This window comes from Accipiter gentilis, chromosome 10, assembly GCF_929443795.1.
Source record: "Accipiter gentilis chromosome 10, bAccGen1.1, whole genome shotgun sequence".
Classification (NCBI taxonomy): Eukaryota; Metazoa; Chordata; class Aves; order Accipitriformes; family Accipitridae; genus Astur; species Astur gentilis.
Window position 1 is genome coordinate 33,383,711 of NC_064889.1, and position 19,534 is coordinate 33,403,244.

The following is a 19,534-nucleotide window of genomic DNA, read 5'->3' on the forward strand; positions in this document are numbered from 1 at the left end:
AGCGCTTCCGGCGCAAGCAGCGGCGGTCACCGAGAAAGGAGGGGAAGGACGCCTTCCGGTGGAGTTGTGCCTTGATTGGGCGGCGGGGGAGGGACTTCCGGCGCTGCTGGCTTCCGCGCTTGGGGACGGGGGTGGCGGTCAGTGAAGGTGAGAGCGGGGACCGGGACCGGGACCGGGACCGGGACCGGAGCTGGGGCTGGGGGGAGCGAGCGAGGGAGGGAGGGAGGCTGGGGGGTGTTGGTGGTGGCTGGAAGGGGGTCCTGGGGGCGGGGACCGGCCGGCTGAGCCGGGGAGGGGGTGGGTGGGATTCCGGGGCTGGGGGAGGGAAGAGGCCGGGGCGGGCCTGAGTGTCGGGGGGGGTCGGTGGAGGGGGTGTGAGGCCGCGGCGGGGCTGGGCCGAGGAGCGGGGCTCCGTGTGCTCCCTCCCGCGCCAGCCCGCACCCCTCCGTGCCGGCCTGCCCGGAGGGGAGCCGTCCTTCCCCAGACCCGCGGTTGCTGGGCCCTGCCCGCTCCCCCCAACCCCCCCGCCCCAGCGTAACCCGCCTGGTGTCATCCCCTCCCCTGGGCGCAGGCTGGAAGCATGGCGGGCCGCAGAGCTGCCATCAAGGCCATTGACTGGGCGGCCTTCGCCGAGAGGGTGCCTCCAAACCAGAGAGCCATGTTCAACGCCCTGAAGACCCGCAGCGACGCGCTGTCAGCCCGGTAAGTGTTTGTCCCGCTCCTGTGCGTGGGGCAGTTCGATCCCTCAGCCGAACCGTTCAGCCTTTGCGGTGCTGGCTTGAGCCGGTGTCGATAACTGTGGTCTCGCAGGAGTGTCCCGGCAGGCGTCAAAACAGGTCACCTTAAAGACAGCTAGTGGCTTTTTTTGGCAAGTCGTGTTTACTTAATCCTCCCCAGATTAAAACAATAGCTGCAATGTAAAAAAGCAGTTGTGTGACAGCAGTTTGCTTTGGCATGCTCAAAACATTTTGCAAGCTGTGTTATTCTGTTAAATGCTGTACAAATTCATGAGTCTTCTCAAACCCTTCAGCATCCGCTGCTTGATACGAATGTGGTTGGCTACTGCAGTTAATATCACTGTTTGCCTCTAGCTCAGTATTGTGAAAACTGCCTAATCCTTTCTTACAGGGCTGCACCCAGAGGCACTATATAGCAGTCTGAAGTGGAGCAGGGCTGCAGGCTGAACTCTTCTTGTCTGTATAGAGAAGTCTGTTTCAAGGGCAGAGGGATTTGCAGAAATGGTTCATCGCTCCTTGTTAATGATGGACCTGAAAATACTTAAACCAAGCTTAGCAGGCTCTGTTGATGACACTCTGGAAAGTAACTATGGCAGAGAGCAAATGATAGCACAAGGTGACTTCTAGCGCTGGTCGTGACTGCTGTCCTCCATCTCTTTAGGTTGGCCGCCCTGCCAGAGAAACCTCCGACCATCGACTGGGCTTACTACAAGGCTACAGTTGCTAAAGCTGGCATGGTGGATGAGTTTCAGAAGAAGGTCAGTCTCTATGTCAGTTGGGTATTGCTCTTTGGAGGCTTAAATGGGGAATGTCTTTGGTGTTGAGAGGAAAAGACTAGAATTGGCAGAGGTGTTTTTGGCTAGCAGATGCTCCAGCTTTACATCCTGCAGATTGGTGTCACTGATCTCGAGGAGGTCACTTCAGTGCCATCTTTCAGGAGGAAACCTGTGGCACTGTACAGTGAGAAAGTGGGTGAAAGAAAACTTGATAAATTATTTTGGCTGCAGGATTGTATTCAGGTAGTGGCTCTACTGAAGCGAACGTTCAAAGTATTTCTCTAACTCACTGAATGGAAGAAGGTGGCGGGCATGGCTCTGCACACTGGGAAATGTGTAAAGCTAGTGGATGCCTGCAGGGGTTGCCATCCTCTTTATAAACAGGAATTGAAAAGCAAGAGTGAGGCTTTTGCTGAAGGGCACATGGTGTCACTATAAAAGTCGGTGTGGTGGGTTGACCCTGGCTGGGCACCAGGTGCCCACCAAAGCTGCTCTATCACTCTCCCTCATCAGCTGGACAGGGGGAGAAAATATAACAAAAGGCTCGTGGGTCAAGATAAGGACAGTTTAATAAAGTGATAGCAAAGGTCGTGCGCAAAAGCAAAGAAAAAACAAATTATGTTATTGCCTACTTCCAATCAGGAGGCAACGTCTAGCCACTTCCTGGGAAGCAGGGCTTCAGTACGCGTAGCGGTTGCTCTGGAAGACAAAAATGCCCCCCCTCCATCTCCCTTTACTTACTTTTTGTATCTGAGCTGATGTCATATGGTACGGAGTATCTGTTTGGTTAGTTTAGGTCAGCTGTCCTGGTTATGTCCCCTCCCAAGATCTTGCCCAGCCCCGGCCTGCCGTTAAGGGGGAGCAAAAATGTTGGAGAGCCAGCCTTGATGCTGTGCCAGCACTGCTCAGCAGTAGCCAAAACACTGGTGTGTTGTCAACACCTTTGTAGCTACTGATGCAGAGCACAGCGCTATGAAGGCTGCTATGGGAAGTATTAACTTCGTCTCAGGCAGACCCAATACAGTCAGCTTCCCAAGACTGGGGGACCCACTGACCTCAGATGGATCTGGGAACTTTGTCTTGGAGGAAATAAGTCTTTGATATGATAAGTCTTTGGTATTAGATTTTCTTGCTTCCTTACAATGCTGTGCTCTTTACAGTGCTGTAATGAAGGTGTGTAGTATTATGTCCTGGTGGTGGTATGCAAGTACAGAATAGATTGCTTTAAACTCAGAGGTCAACAGTGCTTCTTGTGAAGGACACAGTCAAGCTGCAGCGGTCAGTTTTAGAAAGCTCGTTAACTTACATGGTTGTGAGCACTTCCTAGGAAGAAAGAAGGGAACGTTCCCCTGCTGCCAGGGAAAATGACACTGGTGTGAAGGGTTTTTTCAATCAGACAAACCACATAAAAAAATTTCTCTTTTGATTTACAGTTCAGTGCACTAAAGGTTCCTGAGCCAGTGGATACACAAACTGCCAAAATTGATGCCCAAGAGCAGGAAGCTGTAAGTGTTTAAACTGTTCCTTAATGCCGGGGTTGTCTCTGGCTTCTGTGAGGATGGGAAGGGGTGAGAGGGAAGGGATGTTCTGTATGTGCATCTGCACAGGCAGGGCAGCCTGAGCTAGAGCATGGCTCTGGTCTTCGCACGTGTCTCTGGCTTTTGGCTAAGCAAGAGGATCTCTGCATGTGGAAGGGTTTGGCGCGCTCGGTTTTGATCAACATTCTGTCTGCTTACCTAGTGTAACGATGATGAATTTTAATGCCAACATAAAGCATGGGGTTGCAGGTTCACTCTAGGTTGCAGTCTTTGTCATAACCACATTCACCACATCCTCTGCTTTCCTGCAGGCAAAGAGCAGTGCTGAATATGTGCAGGCTTCCAAAGCTCGTATTGCCCAGTATGAGCAACAAGTAAGTCTGGACTTCGCTTAGTGAATATTCTCTTTAACCCAGCCTGGCACACACCTTGTTCTTACTTGTGTGTGCTTTGCTCTTTCTTGCTAACAAGTGACGTGTAATGTGTTTGTCTCTGCTCCCACTTCAAGCTTCAGAAGTTCAGAAGCATGATTCCCTTTGAACAGATGACATATGAAGACTTGTATGAAGCCTTCCCTGAAACCAAACTGGACAAGGAGAAATATCCATACTGGCCCCACAAACCGATTGCTGATCTGTAAACTGGTCTAGAAGCAGTTTGTCTTAACAACTGTCGGATTCTATCATCTTTTAAATAAAGTACTTTCCCTCCTGTCTGTGGCTTAGATCTTAGACATGAGGCTGCAAGGTTTTCAGAAATGTGGAACAATACAGTAACTTGCAAACAGCCTGCTTTTCCTGGATTTTCTTTTCTACCTGTGAGCTTGTTTTTGTAGGAAGGACCAAGATCCCAGCTAGACCTGTTGATCAAACTCAGTCCTATTGCACCTTCTGTAATACAAATAAACTGTCTATTCATCTGTGTAACCACACAGTGCAGGGAATGCAGTTCTGCCATTGCAGGCAAATAGTTGCTTGGAAGTTGAACGTATAAAGCCTTTTGAGGTGCTGGAGTGCATTTAGTAGTGATCCGCAATGCAGTGGGAGATATACCTCAGTAGTTCTACAGGCAGAGGTCTAGGGCTGTTTCCTAGGTTGCTTGTGATGGTTTAGCTGCAGCGATTGCAAAAGAAGTTGAAGAAGTGTAGATGTGTTGAGTATGTTTAAAAAAAAATCAATTAAAAGTTACCTTTTATTTTTTTTAAAACATCCCAAGTATCACCCCTTTAATCCTGGCAATCCTATTCTCTCTGTCCTGCTTTTCTGAATGATGTGGATCTCACAGAAACAATAGTAAAATGCTTCAGACTTGCATTGTTTTATTTAATTATCTGAGGTGGAATTCTTAAAAACCTTCCCCCATAATGGAAACATCTCCGTAAGAGAAGAAGGGCATTAACTCTCTCTTCTGTTGGTCACGTTTGTGGTTAGAATTATAGATTAATAGAATGAAGGTATTATCCCCAGATTTCACAATTGTTTCATTCAAATACCTTGCTAGCCCACAGAATACTTGAAGAACATAGGTAGTTCTGCTGAACTAGAGTACAAAGTACTAAGCATGCAGATCTCATGCCCTGGGGTGTTATTTTTTTAATTTTTATTTTAGGCAACTGAAAACTGCAGCTCTATGAATTGAGCAGGAAAAAAATTACAGCAGAGGGGTTAGAAGCAATACAATGGAGAACAACTGAACTAGCACTGCACAGAGCTGATCTCTAGCTGCTCCATTTTACAGAAATAATAGCAAAAAAAACCAGGGACAGGAAGAAGTGACTGTAGAGAAGCACCTTCTCCAGAACTAGCAGAAATGGGTCCTGCTCCTGTGGTTGCCAGTGGGGCTTGGCTGGCTGCCTGTTTTCCTGGGCCTTCTTGGGAAGGTTCAGCAGTTGGGTGGCTCCCTTGGCGAGGTGTTTCGTGGTCTGCTTGGTCATGGCTCTCGTTGCTGGCTTGGCATCTGCAAAGAGCACATAGCATGTGTTAGTATAGGGGGTTTGGTGGGTGACTACCACGACCGATCCTGCCTGGGGCACTGGTTGCCCTGAGGAAACCCACCCTCGCTCAAACGAACCTGCAGTAAAATGCACTGAACCTACGGGTTTAAGAGGTTACGGGTTGCTTTACCTTGCTGGAAGCTTCCGAGAACCTTGTCTAAGCGCAGGGATTTGTGCTGCTGGTGCAACAAGAAGAAGGTGTCTAACACAGCCATGATCATGAGCAGGAAGGTGCCTAAGAAGAATACCACTGCAGAACAATACAAAAACAAAGAAAACCCTTGATAATTGGCATGTTTTCTTGGATGTAATTCTGTCTGCGTTCAGTTGCCTAGTGGGGAAAGGGGGAAATTTTTAACTCCAGCAAGCTGATAAAGCTTAGCTGTTCATGACTTCAGTGTTCATGAATGCATCCATAGACAACCAAAGACCTTCCTTAGGGTTGGTACCTGTGAAAAAATCAGGTTTTATTCAATAAAGATGGGTACCTATTACGGGTGGTTTGTTGGAGGAAGTTGGGAGGATGTTGTTGAGAATCACAGCTAACATGGAGCTGCCAAGGATGATGGCAATCTGGAAACTGATTTTCTCCTCGAGAGAGCTGGGTCCAAACAACACAGCCATATCCAGCAGATACAGGGCGCATGTTGGGAGGATCAGGTTCAAAATATACAGAGTGGGTCGTCTCTCCATGGAAATCTGTGGAAGAAGAGGGACAAAATTTAGGTGAGCAGAAGGTAACTTACTGTGTTGGGCAATGTTCCCTAATGTAAAAAATTATCTTGTTTCATACTTTTCTTTTTTTTTTTTGTGGCAAATCAGTGCAATATATTATGCAAGTACTGCCATACCACGTAGGTGACCACAGAAAATCCTTCGTCATCCAGCTCTTCTCTGTATTCAATGATGCTCAGGTTGGTGAACTTCCATTCTCCATCAGTTAGGAAGTAACTCTGGCTGTCTTTCATCATCTCAGCTGGTGTCCGTTTCGTCTTCATGACAAGGTCTGTTACTGCTTGGACAGGAGGCAGAGGAGGAGAGAAGTTGCAGAATTTAGGTATGTATTAGAGGTCAGTTATTTCCCCTCCCTCTCCCTCCCAACCAAGACTGTGTACAGACGGGGAAGTGCAATGGTTCTTGCACTGCTGGGGTTTCTTAGCCTATCAGGGAGAAACTAAAAAGGACTCTGGTGAAGAAACTAGGCTGGACCTCTGGATATGTGGATCAGAGGGGAAATTTCTGGTGAATTAGGACAGTTGTCCTTTGTGGGTGGGAGCTGGAGGCTTTCGTGTCACCTCTGCTTATTTTTCAACCCTTCCTGTTGGGATGATCTCTGACTGCAGTTTGGATCCCTGAAGCTGTCCTTAATTTCCTCTCATTTCCATGGCTTTCAGGTATGTTTAAAGATCAGTCCTGCAAAATTGTATGTGAACAAGTAGCCTTGTTGCAGGAAGGCTCCTAGTCTCTTGGTTTGTAGAGACCAGTCCAGGGGGGATCTTGCCACAGAACATCCAGATGCTTCCAGAAATGTTGCTGGGAAACATGCCAAAACAGAATGAGAGTGTTTTAGCTCGTTGTTCCTGGTGTTACACTGCTAACCCAGTGTGAGAGTGTGGTGCTGCCAAGGGAACCGAGGACTTAGCCAGGGTCCATCTCATCTGTTCATCCTCCTGTGAATTTAGCCCACCTGTGGTAAAACTCAGCTTGCTGCTGTACCTGGGTAGAGGAATGAAGCTATGCTCAAGTTGCACGTCTGGGTATCAAAGGGAAACTTGAAGATCATCAAGCTGCACGTTAAGGTGACCTGGAAGGGCTGGCTGGATATGAAGCTGCCGTTGTGCATAATGGCCATATAATCCAAGTTTGAGTTTTGTCCGTCCACTCTGGAGGAAACAAAAGTGGAGAGTGACCGAGCTCCAAGAGGCTACATCGCTCCTCAGTCCCACGCAAGGCTGGGCTGTAAGCGTCCTTGCAGGGCACGCTCTGTGCCGTCCATCACCCAGCCACGGGATTTAGCGGTGAGGAGAGGAAACCTGGGGCTTGAAGAAGGGCTGTTGGGTTCCTCTGGGCTAAGGTCTGTAGTAGCTCTGCACCTCCTAAGGAAACTCCTTCCTCTCTCCTCTCTGCTTCCCACTCCCACCCAGGGCCAGGGCTCATTGCTGGCTCATTGCAGGCTCTGCTGTGCTGCAGAGCTGCCTCTCCCTCCTTCCCCCCCCCAGCCGAAGAGCTAGCGGTGGTGCCCATCCCTCTGTCAGACCCACAGTGCTCTGTCCAGTATCTTACAACAAACTGCTAAGGCACGTTTCGTTCCGTGACATTGCTGGTCCCTGCTGCATCCTCAGCTTTAACTACAGCCCAGATGGGACATTCCTCGAGGTGTTACAGTATTACAGAGCCACAGAGGGCTTTGTATAAACTGTGGTCGCCATTAATTGAGGTTCTTGGTTATGGAGAGCTCATGAGAACAACTTTTAACCATACGAGTTTATCCCATTTCCTACAATAATACCAACAGTTTGCATCCTTGTATTTCTCTTAAGCCAGTGGATTAAAATCAAAGGGGAACCTACCGCTCTAAAATGAAGACGGTGGGAGACCAGTACGTATCCGTGGGCAGGATGACTTTGGAAATGTTACAGAAATCCTGTGGGTCCCAGGTTACAAAAGTGTTTTCCCACTCCTGGGGGAAGAAGTTGCAGGAGAGAAATGAGTGCCAGGCTCAGCACCACAGGAGAGAAACACTCTTGAGGGACCTACCAGGTTCAACACGATGTAAAAACTGACTGTCTGGAGCTTTTCGACCTGGAGAAACAAAAGGGAAGATATTTAGCTGATTTTCTTAGGTACATCCAATGCAGACCCCAGAAGCTCTCCCCTGTCGTTCTTGCAGTGGACAGCACAGATTGCAGAAACTCGGCTCAGGAGGAGAGCGCAAAGATCTTGGTCCTACAGCTGAAGAGTGGGAGTGTACGGTCCAATGGTTTGGGAAAAAAAAAAAAAGATTATTGTTAACATTTACAGACCAGTGTCCTGCAAATGCATCGCTCAGTTCAGGCACTCCGCAGGTTTGTTTTTAGAGCCTGCTATAAAGCAGGCTGTTTGTCTGAACCTGTCTCTGAACATTTTTCTGGAAGTAGGTGGGAGAAAATACTCCAGATCTTCCAAAAATGCTTTCAAACAGCAGAAAGCTGAAGAAGTGGAAAGGGCTGATTCTCATCCCCATGGCCTTGCTGGCCCAACCCTCCCTGGCAGAAGACTCAGACCCCAACCTAGCAATCGCCCAGTTTTCTGTTATAAAGACTCAACAGGAGTTTGGGGTCCTTACCACGGAGAGAATAGCCACAAGCATAAAATCCATCTTCACTTCCACAGGCTTCTTCAGGTCTGTCTTGGGCAGTATGTGTGCGTGCAGCTTGCTGTAAGAGGAAATGTTCAGGTACTCAACAACATCGTAGTAGGTGCAGAGGTACCTCGGAGCAGCCCCTGCTAGAAAAAAAAATTCCACTTGAATTAGAAAAGGATCAGGCAAGATCTCAACCTGTAAGAGAGAGATGTACCAAAAGAGAAAGGATATGGACCTCTGGATATGAAAAACATTACTAACACAGGCGGATCCCTTCTCACATGGATGAGAACAGAATTCCTCAAGGCTTTTCTATCCCTCTTGAACTTACCTGTCCCAAGAGAAAAGGTAAGGATAGCTATAAAAGCTCGCTGCATTGTCTTCTGCCTCCAAATAAGGAGGCAAATGGTACTGTGTGTCTTATGAACAGTTCCAGGACACGTCATTTGTTATGTGGAAGTTGATTTGATATTTATTAATGAGGGATGGATATTTTGTAAACAGAAGCTAGACTTTTTATGTATTTATTTGCATTGGAAGGAAGGATTTGCTAATGGTTTGATGCACTCAGCTGGCTCTTGGGAGCAACCTTTAGTTGTGGTAAAGGAAAAATAAGGTCATTAAAAAAAAAAATACAACAATTTGAGGGAGAGGAAAAGAAAGGGCCCATCTCCACAAAGAAAAGGCAAGGAGCCAGAGCCACTCAGAAGCAAATCTTGTCTCATTTACCGGGCTGAGAGTCTGCAGCAACCCCACTGAAATGGAATAGGAATAGTGAGGAGTGCCGGGGAGGCGGGGGAGAGGCTGTTCTCCTCTGAGCCTGGTTCTGCTCCATAGCGGCCCAGGCTGTGGAAGTTAAGAGTATGTCCTCATTTCCCAAAGCACTGAGCCTTTCACGCACTCACTGTTTCTGTTTCTGCCTCCTTGCTGATCTCCTGTGCTCTTGAGATTCTTCCCCAAGTCCTCACGGTTAAGATGAAAGGCTCGGAGACTTTTTTTTTTTAAATCTCTGTTTGCCTTTCCCTCAGCTGCCCTCCTCTCCATCACTGCCTATTTTTTCTGCTGTGATTCCAGTGATGCCTCCAGGTGCTTGAAGTGATGTTTCCCTTGCGGGGAAGTGGCTCCAATTCTTGTGTGCTCGGAAAGTCCCATCCCGCTGGGACATCGTAGATGGCACCTTATTACTGTGGCCTCTGGTTGTGTCTGAGGTAGGAGGTGGGAAGCGTATGGGCCATAAGGCAGGGTTTGAATCAGACGTAAGGGGCAAGAGGAGAAATAGGGGTGACGCCTGTGCTGGGCTGAGTTGGCTGTAGGACCTTATGCTGGTGGGTGACAGCGTCACTAGAGGTGGGACCGTGTTGAGCCCCCAGAACAGCGTGAGAGGTGACTTGGCCTCCAGCGATCCCTTACGTCTGCCAGCAGCTGGTGGGGGGGTGAGTTCACGGGAGCTGCGAATCTGTGCTGTTGCTCTGTAGACTTTTGGTACCCACCGTGGCCTGTTGCAGCAAGGTCCTCGCCTCCACAACACCCCTCCTGCAGCAGCTCGCCGGGGGGGGGGGGGGGGTGCAGAGGAGGGAGGGAAGCCAGACCCGCATGGCACTTGCGAGGCCGGCTGAGGCGATGGGACGACTCGGACTCTCAGCGAGAGCCCAAACTGCGCAGCACCCCGCTTCTGCCTCTCCCCAGCAAAGCACCCAAGCCCCTCGCTGCGGGACTGTCCCCCGGCTCCAGCGCCGCAATCGCGGACGGCAAGTCCCACGCTTGTTTTCCCCACGGCCTGGTTGCAGCGACAGAGTCCTTCCCCGGCCACGTCTCCCGGCGTCCCACCGTGCCCCCAGCACCCGGGGTGCTCGGGTGGGACCGGGGGGGGGGGGCGGTGGGAGCGATGCCGGGGGTTGGCAGCAGCGCTTGGGGGGGGGGTTGCAGCACCGGCGACCGCGTGGCCTAATGGATAAGGCGTCTGACTTCGGATCAGAAGATTGAGGGTTCGAGTCCCTTCGTGGTCGGCTCTTTTTCCTCTCCCCCACTTTTAAACCGGCTCCAGCTTTTCCCACTTCTCCCTTCGCGCCTCTTCGCCTCACGGGGGGGCGTGGAGGGAAAAAGCAAACCCCGGGTTAGGTCCCGTGGCCCCCCTGCCTCTCCCGGCTCCTCTTCCCCCTCCTCTGGAGCCCGGCGGCGATTTCCGTCCGTCCGTGGGTTACACGCGCGGCCGCCTTGTTCCCCCACCCCCCCGCACAAAGTCCCGGCGGGGCGCCGGGCTCGGGGCCGTTCCCGCGGGCCGGGGCGCGCGCCCTGCGCAGCCCCAGTGGCCTAATGGATAAGGCACTGGCCTCCTAAGCCAGGGATTGTGGGTTCGAGTCCCATCTGGGGTGAGCCCCCATTTTGCCGATGCCAACCAGGTTTCCGTGCTCTTTCTCCCCGTTTTAGTGCCTCCAGCCCCGCGCAGCGCTGCCGGGATTTCTCCTGCTGCTGTTGGTGCCCGGCGGGAGCTGGCTTTGGCTGGTCGGCGGGAAGACGCTCCCCATCCCCGGTGGCAGATGTCAATTAAGGAGGTTAACGCACCGGGATAACCCAGAAGCGCAAATTAAACAACCCCGCTGAATACGGGACTGCGAGCGCAGCCCCTGAAGACAGAACTTGCAGAGGGGGAGACTGAAGAGGGAGGTCAGGGTGGGCCACGACGGGTGTTTTGGAGCAGAGATATGCCCATGGCAGCTCCAGGCTTGCTCGCTGTGCCAACAACTGCTGTACCCAGGCTGCTGTACCCAAGCTGTACACGATGCTGTTGGGATGATGCGATTATCAACGGTCCCAACGTAGATCTCATGAAAAACAGAAGCAACGAGGAGCAGCTTACAAACTGCCCCAGGTTCTGGTGCAAAGGCAGGTGCTTTATCCGGCCCGTCGTGCGGTCCCACGAGCCGAGTGCTCAAGCGAGGCTGTTGCTGAGGGAAAAACAACCAGCTTTTGCCTTGGGACCTGTTGAAAGGATGGGTTTTGGAGAGGTGTTAATGAAAGGATGGTTCTGGTTGCAGCACGGGCATCTTTCAAGGTGTCCCAGAAAGTGCAAAAGCAGAGCAGTTAAAGCTGTTTATTTAGCCTTGTCTGGGCAGAACTGGGTCTGTGTCGGGTCAGGGCTGAGCAGGGAATTTCAGCTGCATTTTTACCCTCTCAGGGTGCTCCCTGTAGCATCAGCTGCATCTGACCCCCAATAAAAAGCCAATGGATGCTGGGGATGACTATTTTGCAAGTGTCATGCAAACTTCTTCCCGGAGCAGGACAAGCTCTGATGGGAAAGAAGCTTTACTCTGCCAGAAACCGCATCTCTGGGGGGGGTTGGTCACTGGGGTCGTGTAGTTTGGTTGTGCTGCCCTGAGACCAGAGGCCTCCACATAAGTGCCTTTGGGATAATGCCCTCTCAGGTTTGTTGCATTAAAAAGCTGCTTGGAGGGTCTTTTCCTACAGAGTTAATGGATTTTAAAAGGCGCCTGCGGTCAGGGTGATATCACACTAGTAAAACTGAAAGTGAAGTTTCTTTCTAAGTAGTTTTTCTCTCTTAGGGGTGGAGGAAATGACTCTGCTGCCTGGAAAGCAGCAAACCTGCTGAAGCCCTGGGCGCTGGACTGCCGGCAGCCCCAGGAAGCCGAGCTGCAGGTCCCCGTGCCGCTCAGCAAACCTTGCCTGCTCTGGGGACCGGGGAAAGGGGCCAACGGGGTGTCTCCAGGCTGCTATTACCTGGGACCAGTTGACTTCCACCTCTTTGGGTGACCAGCTTTAGGGCTGCGATTGAAAGCATGGCCAGAGAACGTTTTTTGTATGCTTCTTACGAGTTTGGATAGCATCAGGTGGCTTTTGGGGGTATTTGATCGCTTGGCTTCCTTCGGGCAGAACTTTCTTTGCATCTTCTGGAGAGGCCGTACCTGCGCTCCCGCTGGGCCGTCGTGGCGGCAGCATCGTGAGGGGCCTGGGCTGGTTCACTGTGTGGTCAGAGGGACTTCCATCAGCGATGGCCTCGCTCGTGTGGCACCAAGTTTTGTTCCTGCTGTTTCTCTCCTCTCCTCCCTCTGGAGCACTAAGCCTCAGGCAGCAGAAGGCTGAAGCTGTGCTGCTCCGTATGAGTGGGAGCATCTTTGCTGGCTGGTGGGTGAGGACTAGGGTGCAGAGAGGGAAGAAAACGGCTCCAGGGGAGATGCCGCAGTGACACATGACTTTCTCAGGGCTGCAAATTCCCTGGTGCTGGGCAAGAGCAGGCAACCGCTGCCAGCAACAAGGAGCTTCCTGCAGCCCTGCCTGCACCCTGGGGTAAGACCCCAGGGCCAAAGGACACTTGGCCATGGGGGACTCGGACCCTTGGCCCCCCAGTCCACCATCAGGCACCGGACCCACTTGGCCATGCCATCCCCACCACATATCTGGCTTGGCGCTGCCTGCTGTGCCCCCCCATCACACTGGCCTCTCCCCACCTGACACCGCTGGGGTCTGCACCCTACACCCCCTGTGCCCCCCACGCCTTGGCGAGATCACGGGGGGTGCCCGGGATGGATGGAGCTGGGGCAGCTGCTACGTGCTCCGGTCTGTCTGCTGGCTGCTGCCACCCACCGTGCTGGGAAGCTTTACACACCCGCAGAGCACAAGTGCTCTTCTTGTGCAGCCCTTTCTCTCCAGCACATTTCTGTTCAGCTTTTGTTTGATGGACACATCAGAAAAGAGACATTGGTTGAGCTGAGCTGAACGTACCCCAGGAACTAACATGTCCCCAAAAACGTCCCATGGCTGTGGGAGAGGTTAAAATATCTTCCTGCCCTGCAGCAGGCTTTGGAAAACTTTTTTAGGATTAGATGAGAAACACAGGTTTAGGGGAGAAGCCAAGCTGCCCTGGGAGGAGAATGCGGAGGGTGTTATTGATAATGAACAGGAGCTTAACGAGGCCTGTGGTGTTTCTCTGTGCATCACACCATTATGCTGTAGCAGGGCTACATTACGGTGGGTGCCCATCACCAGTGGCTCATTGAAACTGTGACCGTCACACTGAATCCTGTCACGGGAAAGGACGAGTTGTCTCCAGGGTCCTGGCTGTCCCCGTCCTTCTTCCTCCTTAGTCATGCCTGACCCTGGGAGTCAAACACTCCTTCCCTCCTGCTTACAGCTCATACACAGCCTCGGCTAGATGTGATGGTCTTGACTTTGCCTTTCCGTTGGGAAGTGGCAAGGAAGGCCTGGACTCGCATACCCCCGGCAGCTGGAAGGTGAGGATGACCCCAGCTGCTCTGTGTTGGGGTTGTCTCCTGGATGGTGTCTGCACTTTGTATTTTGGATTATATTTGTGTTCTGAGTTGCTGGCATCCTCAGCAGCACGGCTTGAGCGGCGGGCAGCAAAGCTGGTGGCAGGAGGGGAATGTCGCGCCACTCCAGCCCGCAGGATTCCTGCATGGCACACTCTCCCTCAACACATACAGGGTAAACTGAGGCTGGGTGGGGGATGTCTATGGTGACCTACTGGCACGGGACCCCCCCCCCCCCGTGTGTGTCACTGTCCCCAAGGCAGAGTTATGGGGGACCACGTGGCCTAATGGATAAGGCGTCTGACTTCGGATCAGAAGATTGAGGGTTCGAGTCCCTTCGTGGTTGTTTTAAAGCCACGAGAGATGCTCGAGTCATTTAATTTCCCCTTGTTACTGCCTTGGGGGGACAACGATCGATACCCCGTGGGGCGAGAGAATCCCCGGGGGTAGCAGTGGGGCAAAGCTCGAGGGAACGTGCCCGTGCTGGGGGCAGCTTTAGGCTGGCATCTGCCCTACAAGTCTCTGGGGGGATTCGTGTCCCCGGGGCTCTGCCCCACGGCGGGGCAGCAACCCAGGGTACCCTGTCCCGGGGGTGAAGGCGAACCGGGGCGGAGGCTGAGCCCCAGCTGGGGTCCCTTCCCGAGACGGGGCGGGGGGGAATAAAATGTTGGGGGCGGCCCGGGCTGTGGCTTTTCACCGCTGCAGGGAGCGCTCGGTGAGCTACCGCGGGGGGGGGGGGGTCTGTGTATGTAACGGGGGTGTCCGCACGTCGCCCTTCCCTGTGGGGCACCGCTGCAAGGAGCCGGGGTGGGCAAAAAGTGGCTTCCACCCCAGGTGGGACTCGAACCCACAATCCCTGGCTTAGGAGGCCAGTGCCTTATCCATTAGGCCACTGGGGCTGCGCAAAAGCTGCCCCTCCTCCTCTGCCCCGCACCCCCCCCCCCCCTCCGCGCTTTTTTCCGCGGGGGTCCGGAGCAAACGGCCCCGTCGCTTGGGGGGGTGGGGGGAGGGCGGCGGGGGGGTGGCTTATTGCACCAGCGGTGGGCACCGGCACGTCCCGCCCCGCCGCCGCGGGAGAGAGGGATGAGGCCGTGCGGGCGGAGCTGGTCCCCTTCGCAGGGGTCTCCAGCCCCCCTTCGCCCCCCCCCCCCCCCCCACCCCCGCCCGCCGGCATTTCTGGGCTGTGCACGGAGCCGATGCTGCGCTGGGCGGTTTTACTGGGCGATGGAGGGAGGAGAGCTGCGTGGGTTGGCTGGGACAGTGCTGCCTTGCTCTGGGGAACGTGCAGTCCCGGGGGGTGTGTGGTGTGTCCTCCCGGGGCTGTGTGGGACTTCCTTCCCCCCCCCCGCCCCTTCCCCACGCACCGTGGCCACGCTCCCCTCTGGCCATCAGAGAGTTAAGTTACGGTACCAAAAATACATCTGTATGCAGCCCCAGTGGCCTAATGGATAAGGCACTGGCCTCCTAAGCCAGGGATTGTGGGTTCGAGTCCCATCTGGGGTGACTCTTTTCCCTTCGGGGGATCTACGCCATCTCCTGGTGTGACCCGGTTTGGGGGGTTTGTTGCTGCGGTTAGGGGCGACTCAGGCCTTTCGGGGGCACCCCCCCGGCCCGTGGGTCAGGAATCTGGGGGTTTTTGGTGTAAAAACAGGTGCAGTCTTGGAATACGTTTTTAATCCCTGAAATGCCAGCTCCGCCGAACCCTGGCGTGTCGTGTGCTGGCTCCGAGGCTTTCAGGAAAATTTTGCAAATCTTATTGTGAAATCTGGGGGAGGACGCCTGAGCAGTAGGTGATAGGTGTCAGTCAGGTCTCCTGGTCACAGGAGATCTCAGCTGAGGTTGTTGCTGTCCCCGTTGATGTTTGTGTGACGACTTTCAGCGTCAGAAATAAGTCTGAAGCGGCGACAGCCCTGCTTGCTTCTAAGGGCCAGGGCACAGCATGGAGCTGCGGACCCCTTTGCCTGTGAGAGGGGGAGCTGGCAGCCCACCCCTTCTCCCATGCAGAAAGCTTTAGGCAAGATAAAACAAATGTCTTTACCCCCCTGAGCTGGGCAGGGTGGGCTCAGAGGTGGAGGTAGCAAGCCTGGGGCAGGGTTTCCTCGGAGGGATGTCAAGATGCATCGGTGTGCTCCTGCACCCCTCCAGGCAGCCCATTTTGGGGAGAATGTGGGATTTGAGCGCTCTGCTTTTCGCAAATGTAAATGCTGACCTGGGCTGTGTAAGGGGAGAGCTCAAAAGTCCCCCCCTTCCAAAGGGGAGCGGGCACTGCGCACCTTGCTGTGCCCCAATTTAAACCCCAGGGACCAGCAGAGAGCACTTTCCTCTTTTATTTGGGTTTTTGCCTAAAACAGAACCACCTCTCCTCACCCCAGGTGGGACTCGAACCCACAATCCCTGACTTAGAAGGCCAGTGCCTTATCCATTAGGCCACTGGGGCCCTGTGAGAACACAAAAAAAGGGTGATTTCATTGTCTTTGAGACACGCTTTTGGCGCTACCAGAGAGCAACTGCCTCCTGCCAAATTCCTGCCACAGCTTTAGGTTACTTTAGCAAAATGACATGCACTTTTTTTGGTTAGGGAAAAAATCAACTAAAATGGAAGTGAAGTGCTTGAAATGGTGAATACTCTATTTGCTACTTAGATATGTAGGATGTAGATATGTGCTCTACCCCTTCTTCCCCCCCCACCTCCCAAATCTACTGCTGTTTTTGTGTTCAGCAGCAAAGGGTGCTCTCATAGAGCAGAGGGATGGATGAAGGACACAAAGTATTAAAAAAAAAAAAAAGTAGCTGACAAAAGTCTGAATTTTTAGTTTCTCTCTAACATGAACAATAATTTTTCTGCAAAATGATTGACAGGTTATCACAGTGTAACATTAGTTTCAAAAGGAGTTGTTATCAATGTTTTTATTTACACTTTCAGACCATTTTTATTCAATACAGCTCATGAGTTTTGCATCATCTACAGCTGCCAATACCATGTCTTTAAAAAGACAGTATGCCAAGGACTTCGATCTCTGCTGTTCTCAGTCAAAGTCTGCCTTCCTGCTCTGTTTTATATTTGAGTGTATCTTTTTCTGTCGTAGTCGTTCACGGTTCATTTTTTCCACCCTAAAACAAAATGAAAAGATCCTTTAGTGTATAAAGAAACCATTTAAATATTCAACTTTGAGCACAGATATAACGTAGATTTGATGAGCCAACAAGTGTTCACAGATAGAAAAAAGTCCCTGTTCGTGGGATACTACCCAGGAAAGCAGTTAAAAATCTAACAGACCAGTGACATATATATTTTTTTAATAAAGGCAATCCAAATGAGTATGAAGATTGTTTAAAAATGCTGCAAACTAAATCATGTAACATGATAATCTGAATCCATCTCAAATAAAGGCCATTTTGATAAAGATACCTCTCTATGAGCTTCTGTGTTGTCTCCTTAGATACCACCTTGGGCTTCTCGGTAGCCTCCGTGACCATGGTTCTGATTTTTTCTAAGCAAATCGCCAGATTCCTCATTTGGTAGCGACTCTCTTCAGAGCTCACAATCAACTCACCAGCTCGGTTTATCTTATTCCTATGCTAAAGAGGAGGAAACGTGATGTGATCACTGAAACCTTGTTAGACTTGTCACATGCTGTCTGAAAGTGTGATATTTAAACTGTGGCTGGAACTGGGGGGAGGGTAGTTACCATCAATGCCATTTTTTGTCTCACAGCTTCTGGAATCCAGTCTGCTGATGCCAGGTGGAACCGAACTTCTGCCTTGGTATTAACTGGGAGGAAAAACAGGATCTTTTTTTCAATGTAATGGCTTGCCTTCCTAAGTTTTATGAAATAATTCAGCCTGTTCACTGCTGCCTTTGAACATAGGATGATTCCAGTGTTCATTTCCTGAAAGACTGTAATTTTTTTCTTGCTGCATTTTTGAATACCACTCTAAAGACAAACTCAAAATTTTTATGGAGACTGTGTCATGGTATTTGCCTTTCTAGAAGCTACAAGATTTATTGCTGTCGCCAGTCACTACCTACCTTATTTTTAATGGCAATGGCAGAACAGGAAGTATTTTTAGAGTTAAGCTGAGAATTTATTGCACTGGGAAGCTTCAGAATCCAGGTGGCTTGTTGTATGTTTGATCAGTGAAAACAGATTAAATAGAGGCGGTGTTTCACGTGGCGTGTGTAGCAGCAATGATCCCAGTAAGAGTGCTTCTGGGAGAACCAACTATGTTACGACTGGTCTCGAGCACTATGTAGACTTGGACGTTGTGTTAAAACGTAGGGTAAGGATAATGAAAAATTAGCATCGGGCAGCACAAGGATGCTCTTTAACTTCCAATTCTCCATGTTTTACCACAAAGTATAGAGGAACAACTGAAGACTGTGATTTCTCCTTCAAAGTGGGAGAACCTCCTCCTCACCTTTATTAACGTGCTGCCCCCCAGGGCCGCTGCTCCGGCAGTAGGACACGGTCAGGCGAGCTGGAAGAGAAGAACAGCAGCGTGCTGACCCGGAGACCCGTCCCCAGCTGGTTTTGCAGCAGGGAACGGGGATGATCCAGGCTGCAGCACGCAGGCCCGAAGGACGCCCGTGACTCGGTTGTGCTTTCGCTCGGGAGTTCAGCTCTGTGCACTGAGCACCGGCCCCGTAGGCCGCGGCCTCACCCACCTCCGGGCGCTCAACCGGGACAGGCCCAGCTGAGGACCCTGGCCCGGGTCCGTCTTGGTGGTGGGAGACTCACCCAGGGGAATGTCGAGGGTGGCCGGTTGCGTCTCCTCCTGCAAAACACGGCGGGGTGCCCGCGTCAGGCGCCGGGGGGAGCCACTTGGGACCCGGCCCCGCTCGCCCCCGGGGGCTGGCTGGTCCCACCCACCCGCGACGACCCCGCCCCTTCTGCTCAGCCCCGCCCACCCGCAATAACAGTCCCTTGTGCTAAGTCCCGCCCACGCGCGATGGCCCTGCCCCTTGGCATAAACCCCGCCCACCCGCTCTATGTCACTCAGGCGCTAAGGCCCGCCCCACGCCAAGCCCCGCCCCTCGCTTGCCTTCCCCGCCCCCCCACCCGCCCCACTCACCGGAGCGCTGGCGGCGGCGGCGTTGCCGTCCTGCCGCGGCGGGTACAGCTTGTCCAGGCTGTAGATGCTCCGGTACTCGGTCTCGGCGGCGGCCCGCTGCGAGAACCGGGCAGCGAGAAGCCCCAGAGGCGGCCGGCACAGGCTCCGCAGCGTGTGCGCCGCCATCTTGGCTCCCCCGATGCGCCACCTCTACGGCGTCCCCGCGGAAACGGCGGCCGCGCGCCGCGTTCCGGGGGCGGGGCCTGCGGGGACAGCGGGGCGGGGGGCTGTGGGGGCCGGGGGGGGTTGTGGTATATGGGGTATATGGGCTGGGGGGGGGGGGGGCTGTGAGGCGTGTGGGGTGTACGTGTGGTGGTGCGTGGGATATGTGAGGTTTACGATGTCCGTGAGGTCTGGGGCTGGCGGGGGGTGTGGGGTCTGGGGGGGGTAAATGGGGGGTGTGGGGCTCCGTGTGGGGGATGTAGGAGGTCTGGGGGGTATATGGGGTCTGTGGGATGCTGAGTGGGGGATGTAGGAGGTCTGGGGGGGGGGGTACCTGGGGTCTGTGGGGTGTTGAATGGGAGATATAGGAGGTCTGGAGGGGTGGTTATAGGGTCTGTGTGGCACCTTGTGGGGGATGTAGGAGGTCTGGGGGGGTATAGGGGGTCTGTGGGGTGCTGAGTGGGGGATGTGGGGTATCTGGGGGTTATATGAGGTCTGTGGGGTGCTGAGTGGGGGATGTGGGGCATCTGGGGGGTATATGGGGTCTGTGGGTGCTGAGGCAGGCCCTGCTGTGGGGGGTGGTGGGATGGC

The 19,534-nt window shown here is 52.8% G+C and overlaps 2 protein-coding genes and 6 non-coding genes across 9 annotated transcripts; 5 read left to right on the top strand and 3 right to left on the bottom strand.

The window, feature by feature from the left end:
• Window positions 1–49: 49 nt before the first annotated feature.
• Window positions 50–3,837, top strand: ATP5PD (ATP synthase peripheral stalk subunit d). Its single transcript, XM_049813379.1, has 6 exons — window positions 50–147; window positions 572–702; window positions 1,399–1,495; window positions 2,947–3,018; window positions 3,363–3,425; window positions 3,560–3,837. The coding sequence occupies exons 2-6, from the start codon at window positions 581–583 to the stop codon at window positions 3,689–3,691; spliced, it is 486 nt and encodes a 161-aa protein (XP_049669336.1). The 5' UTR covers window positions 50–147; window positions 572–580; the 3' UTR covers window positions 3,692–3,837.
• Window positions 3,838–10,320: 6,483 nt separating this feature from the next.
• On the top strand, window positions 10,321–10,393 carry TRNAR-UCG (transfer RNA arginine (anticodon UCG)). Its single transcript has one exon. It is a non-coding gene; the product is annotated as a tRNA-Arg (tRNA).
• A 293-nt stretch (window positions 10,394–10,686) lies between these two features.
• TRNAR-CCU (transfer RNA arginine (anticodon CCU)) lies at window positions 10,687–10,759 on the top strand. Its single transcript has one exon. It is a non-coding gene; the product is annotated as a tRNA-Arg (tRNA).
• A 3,183-nt stretch (window positions 10,760–13,942) lies between these two features.
• TRNAR-UCG (transfer RNA arginine (anticodon UCG)) lies at window positions 13,943–14,015 on the top strand. Its single transcript has one exon. It is a non-coding gene; the product is annotated as a tRNA-Arg (tRNA).
• A 480-nt stretch (window positions 14,016–14,495) lies between these two features.
• Window positions 14,496–14,568, bottom strand: TRNAR-CCU (transfer RNA arginine (anticodon CCU)). The gene has a single exon. It is a non-coding gene; the product is annotated as a tRNA-Arg (tRNA).
• A 531-nt stretch (window positions 14,569–15,099) lies between these two features.
• On the top strand, window positions 15,100–15,172 carry TRNAR-CCU (transfer RNA arginine (anticodon CCU)). Its single transcript has one exon. It is a non-coding gene; the product is annotated as a tRNA-Arg (tRNA).
• An 861-nt stretch (window positions 15,173–16,033) lies between these two features.
• Window positions 16,034–16,106, bottom strand: TRNAR-UCU (transfer RNA arginine (anticodon UCU)). Its single transcript has one exon. It is a non-coding gene; the product is annotated as a tRNA-Arg (tRNA).
• A 439-nt stretch (window positions 16,107–16,545) lies between these two features.
• Window positions 16,546–18,944, bottom strand: MRPL58 (mitochondrial ribosomal protein L58). Of its 2 annotated transcripts, none has more exons than XM_049813377.1 (6): window positions 18,743–18,944; window positions 18,409–18,442; window positions 18,089–18,148; window positions 17,359–17,441; window positions 17,079–17,248; window positions 16,546–16,780 (listed from the first exon to the last, which is right to left on the bottom strand). In XM_049813377.1, exons 1-6 carry the CDS (start codon window positions 18,905–18,907, stop codon window positions 16,696–16,698), a joined length of 597 nt encoding a protein of 198 aa, XP_049669334.1. In that variant the 5' UTR covers window positions 18,908–18,944; the 3' UTR covers window positions 16,546–16,695. The 2 variants fall into 2 exon arrangements, with proteins under 2 accessions (XP_049669334.1, XP_049669333.1); XM_049813376.1 differs by having other exon boundaries at window positions 18,409–18,445.
• Window positions 18,945–19,534: the final 590 nt, after the last annotated feature.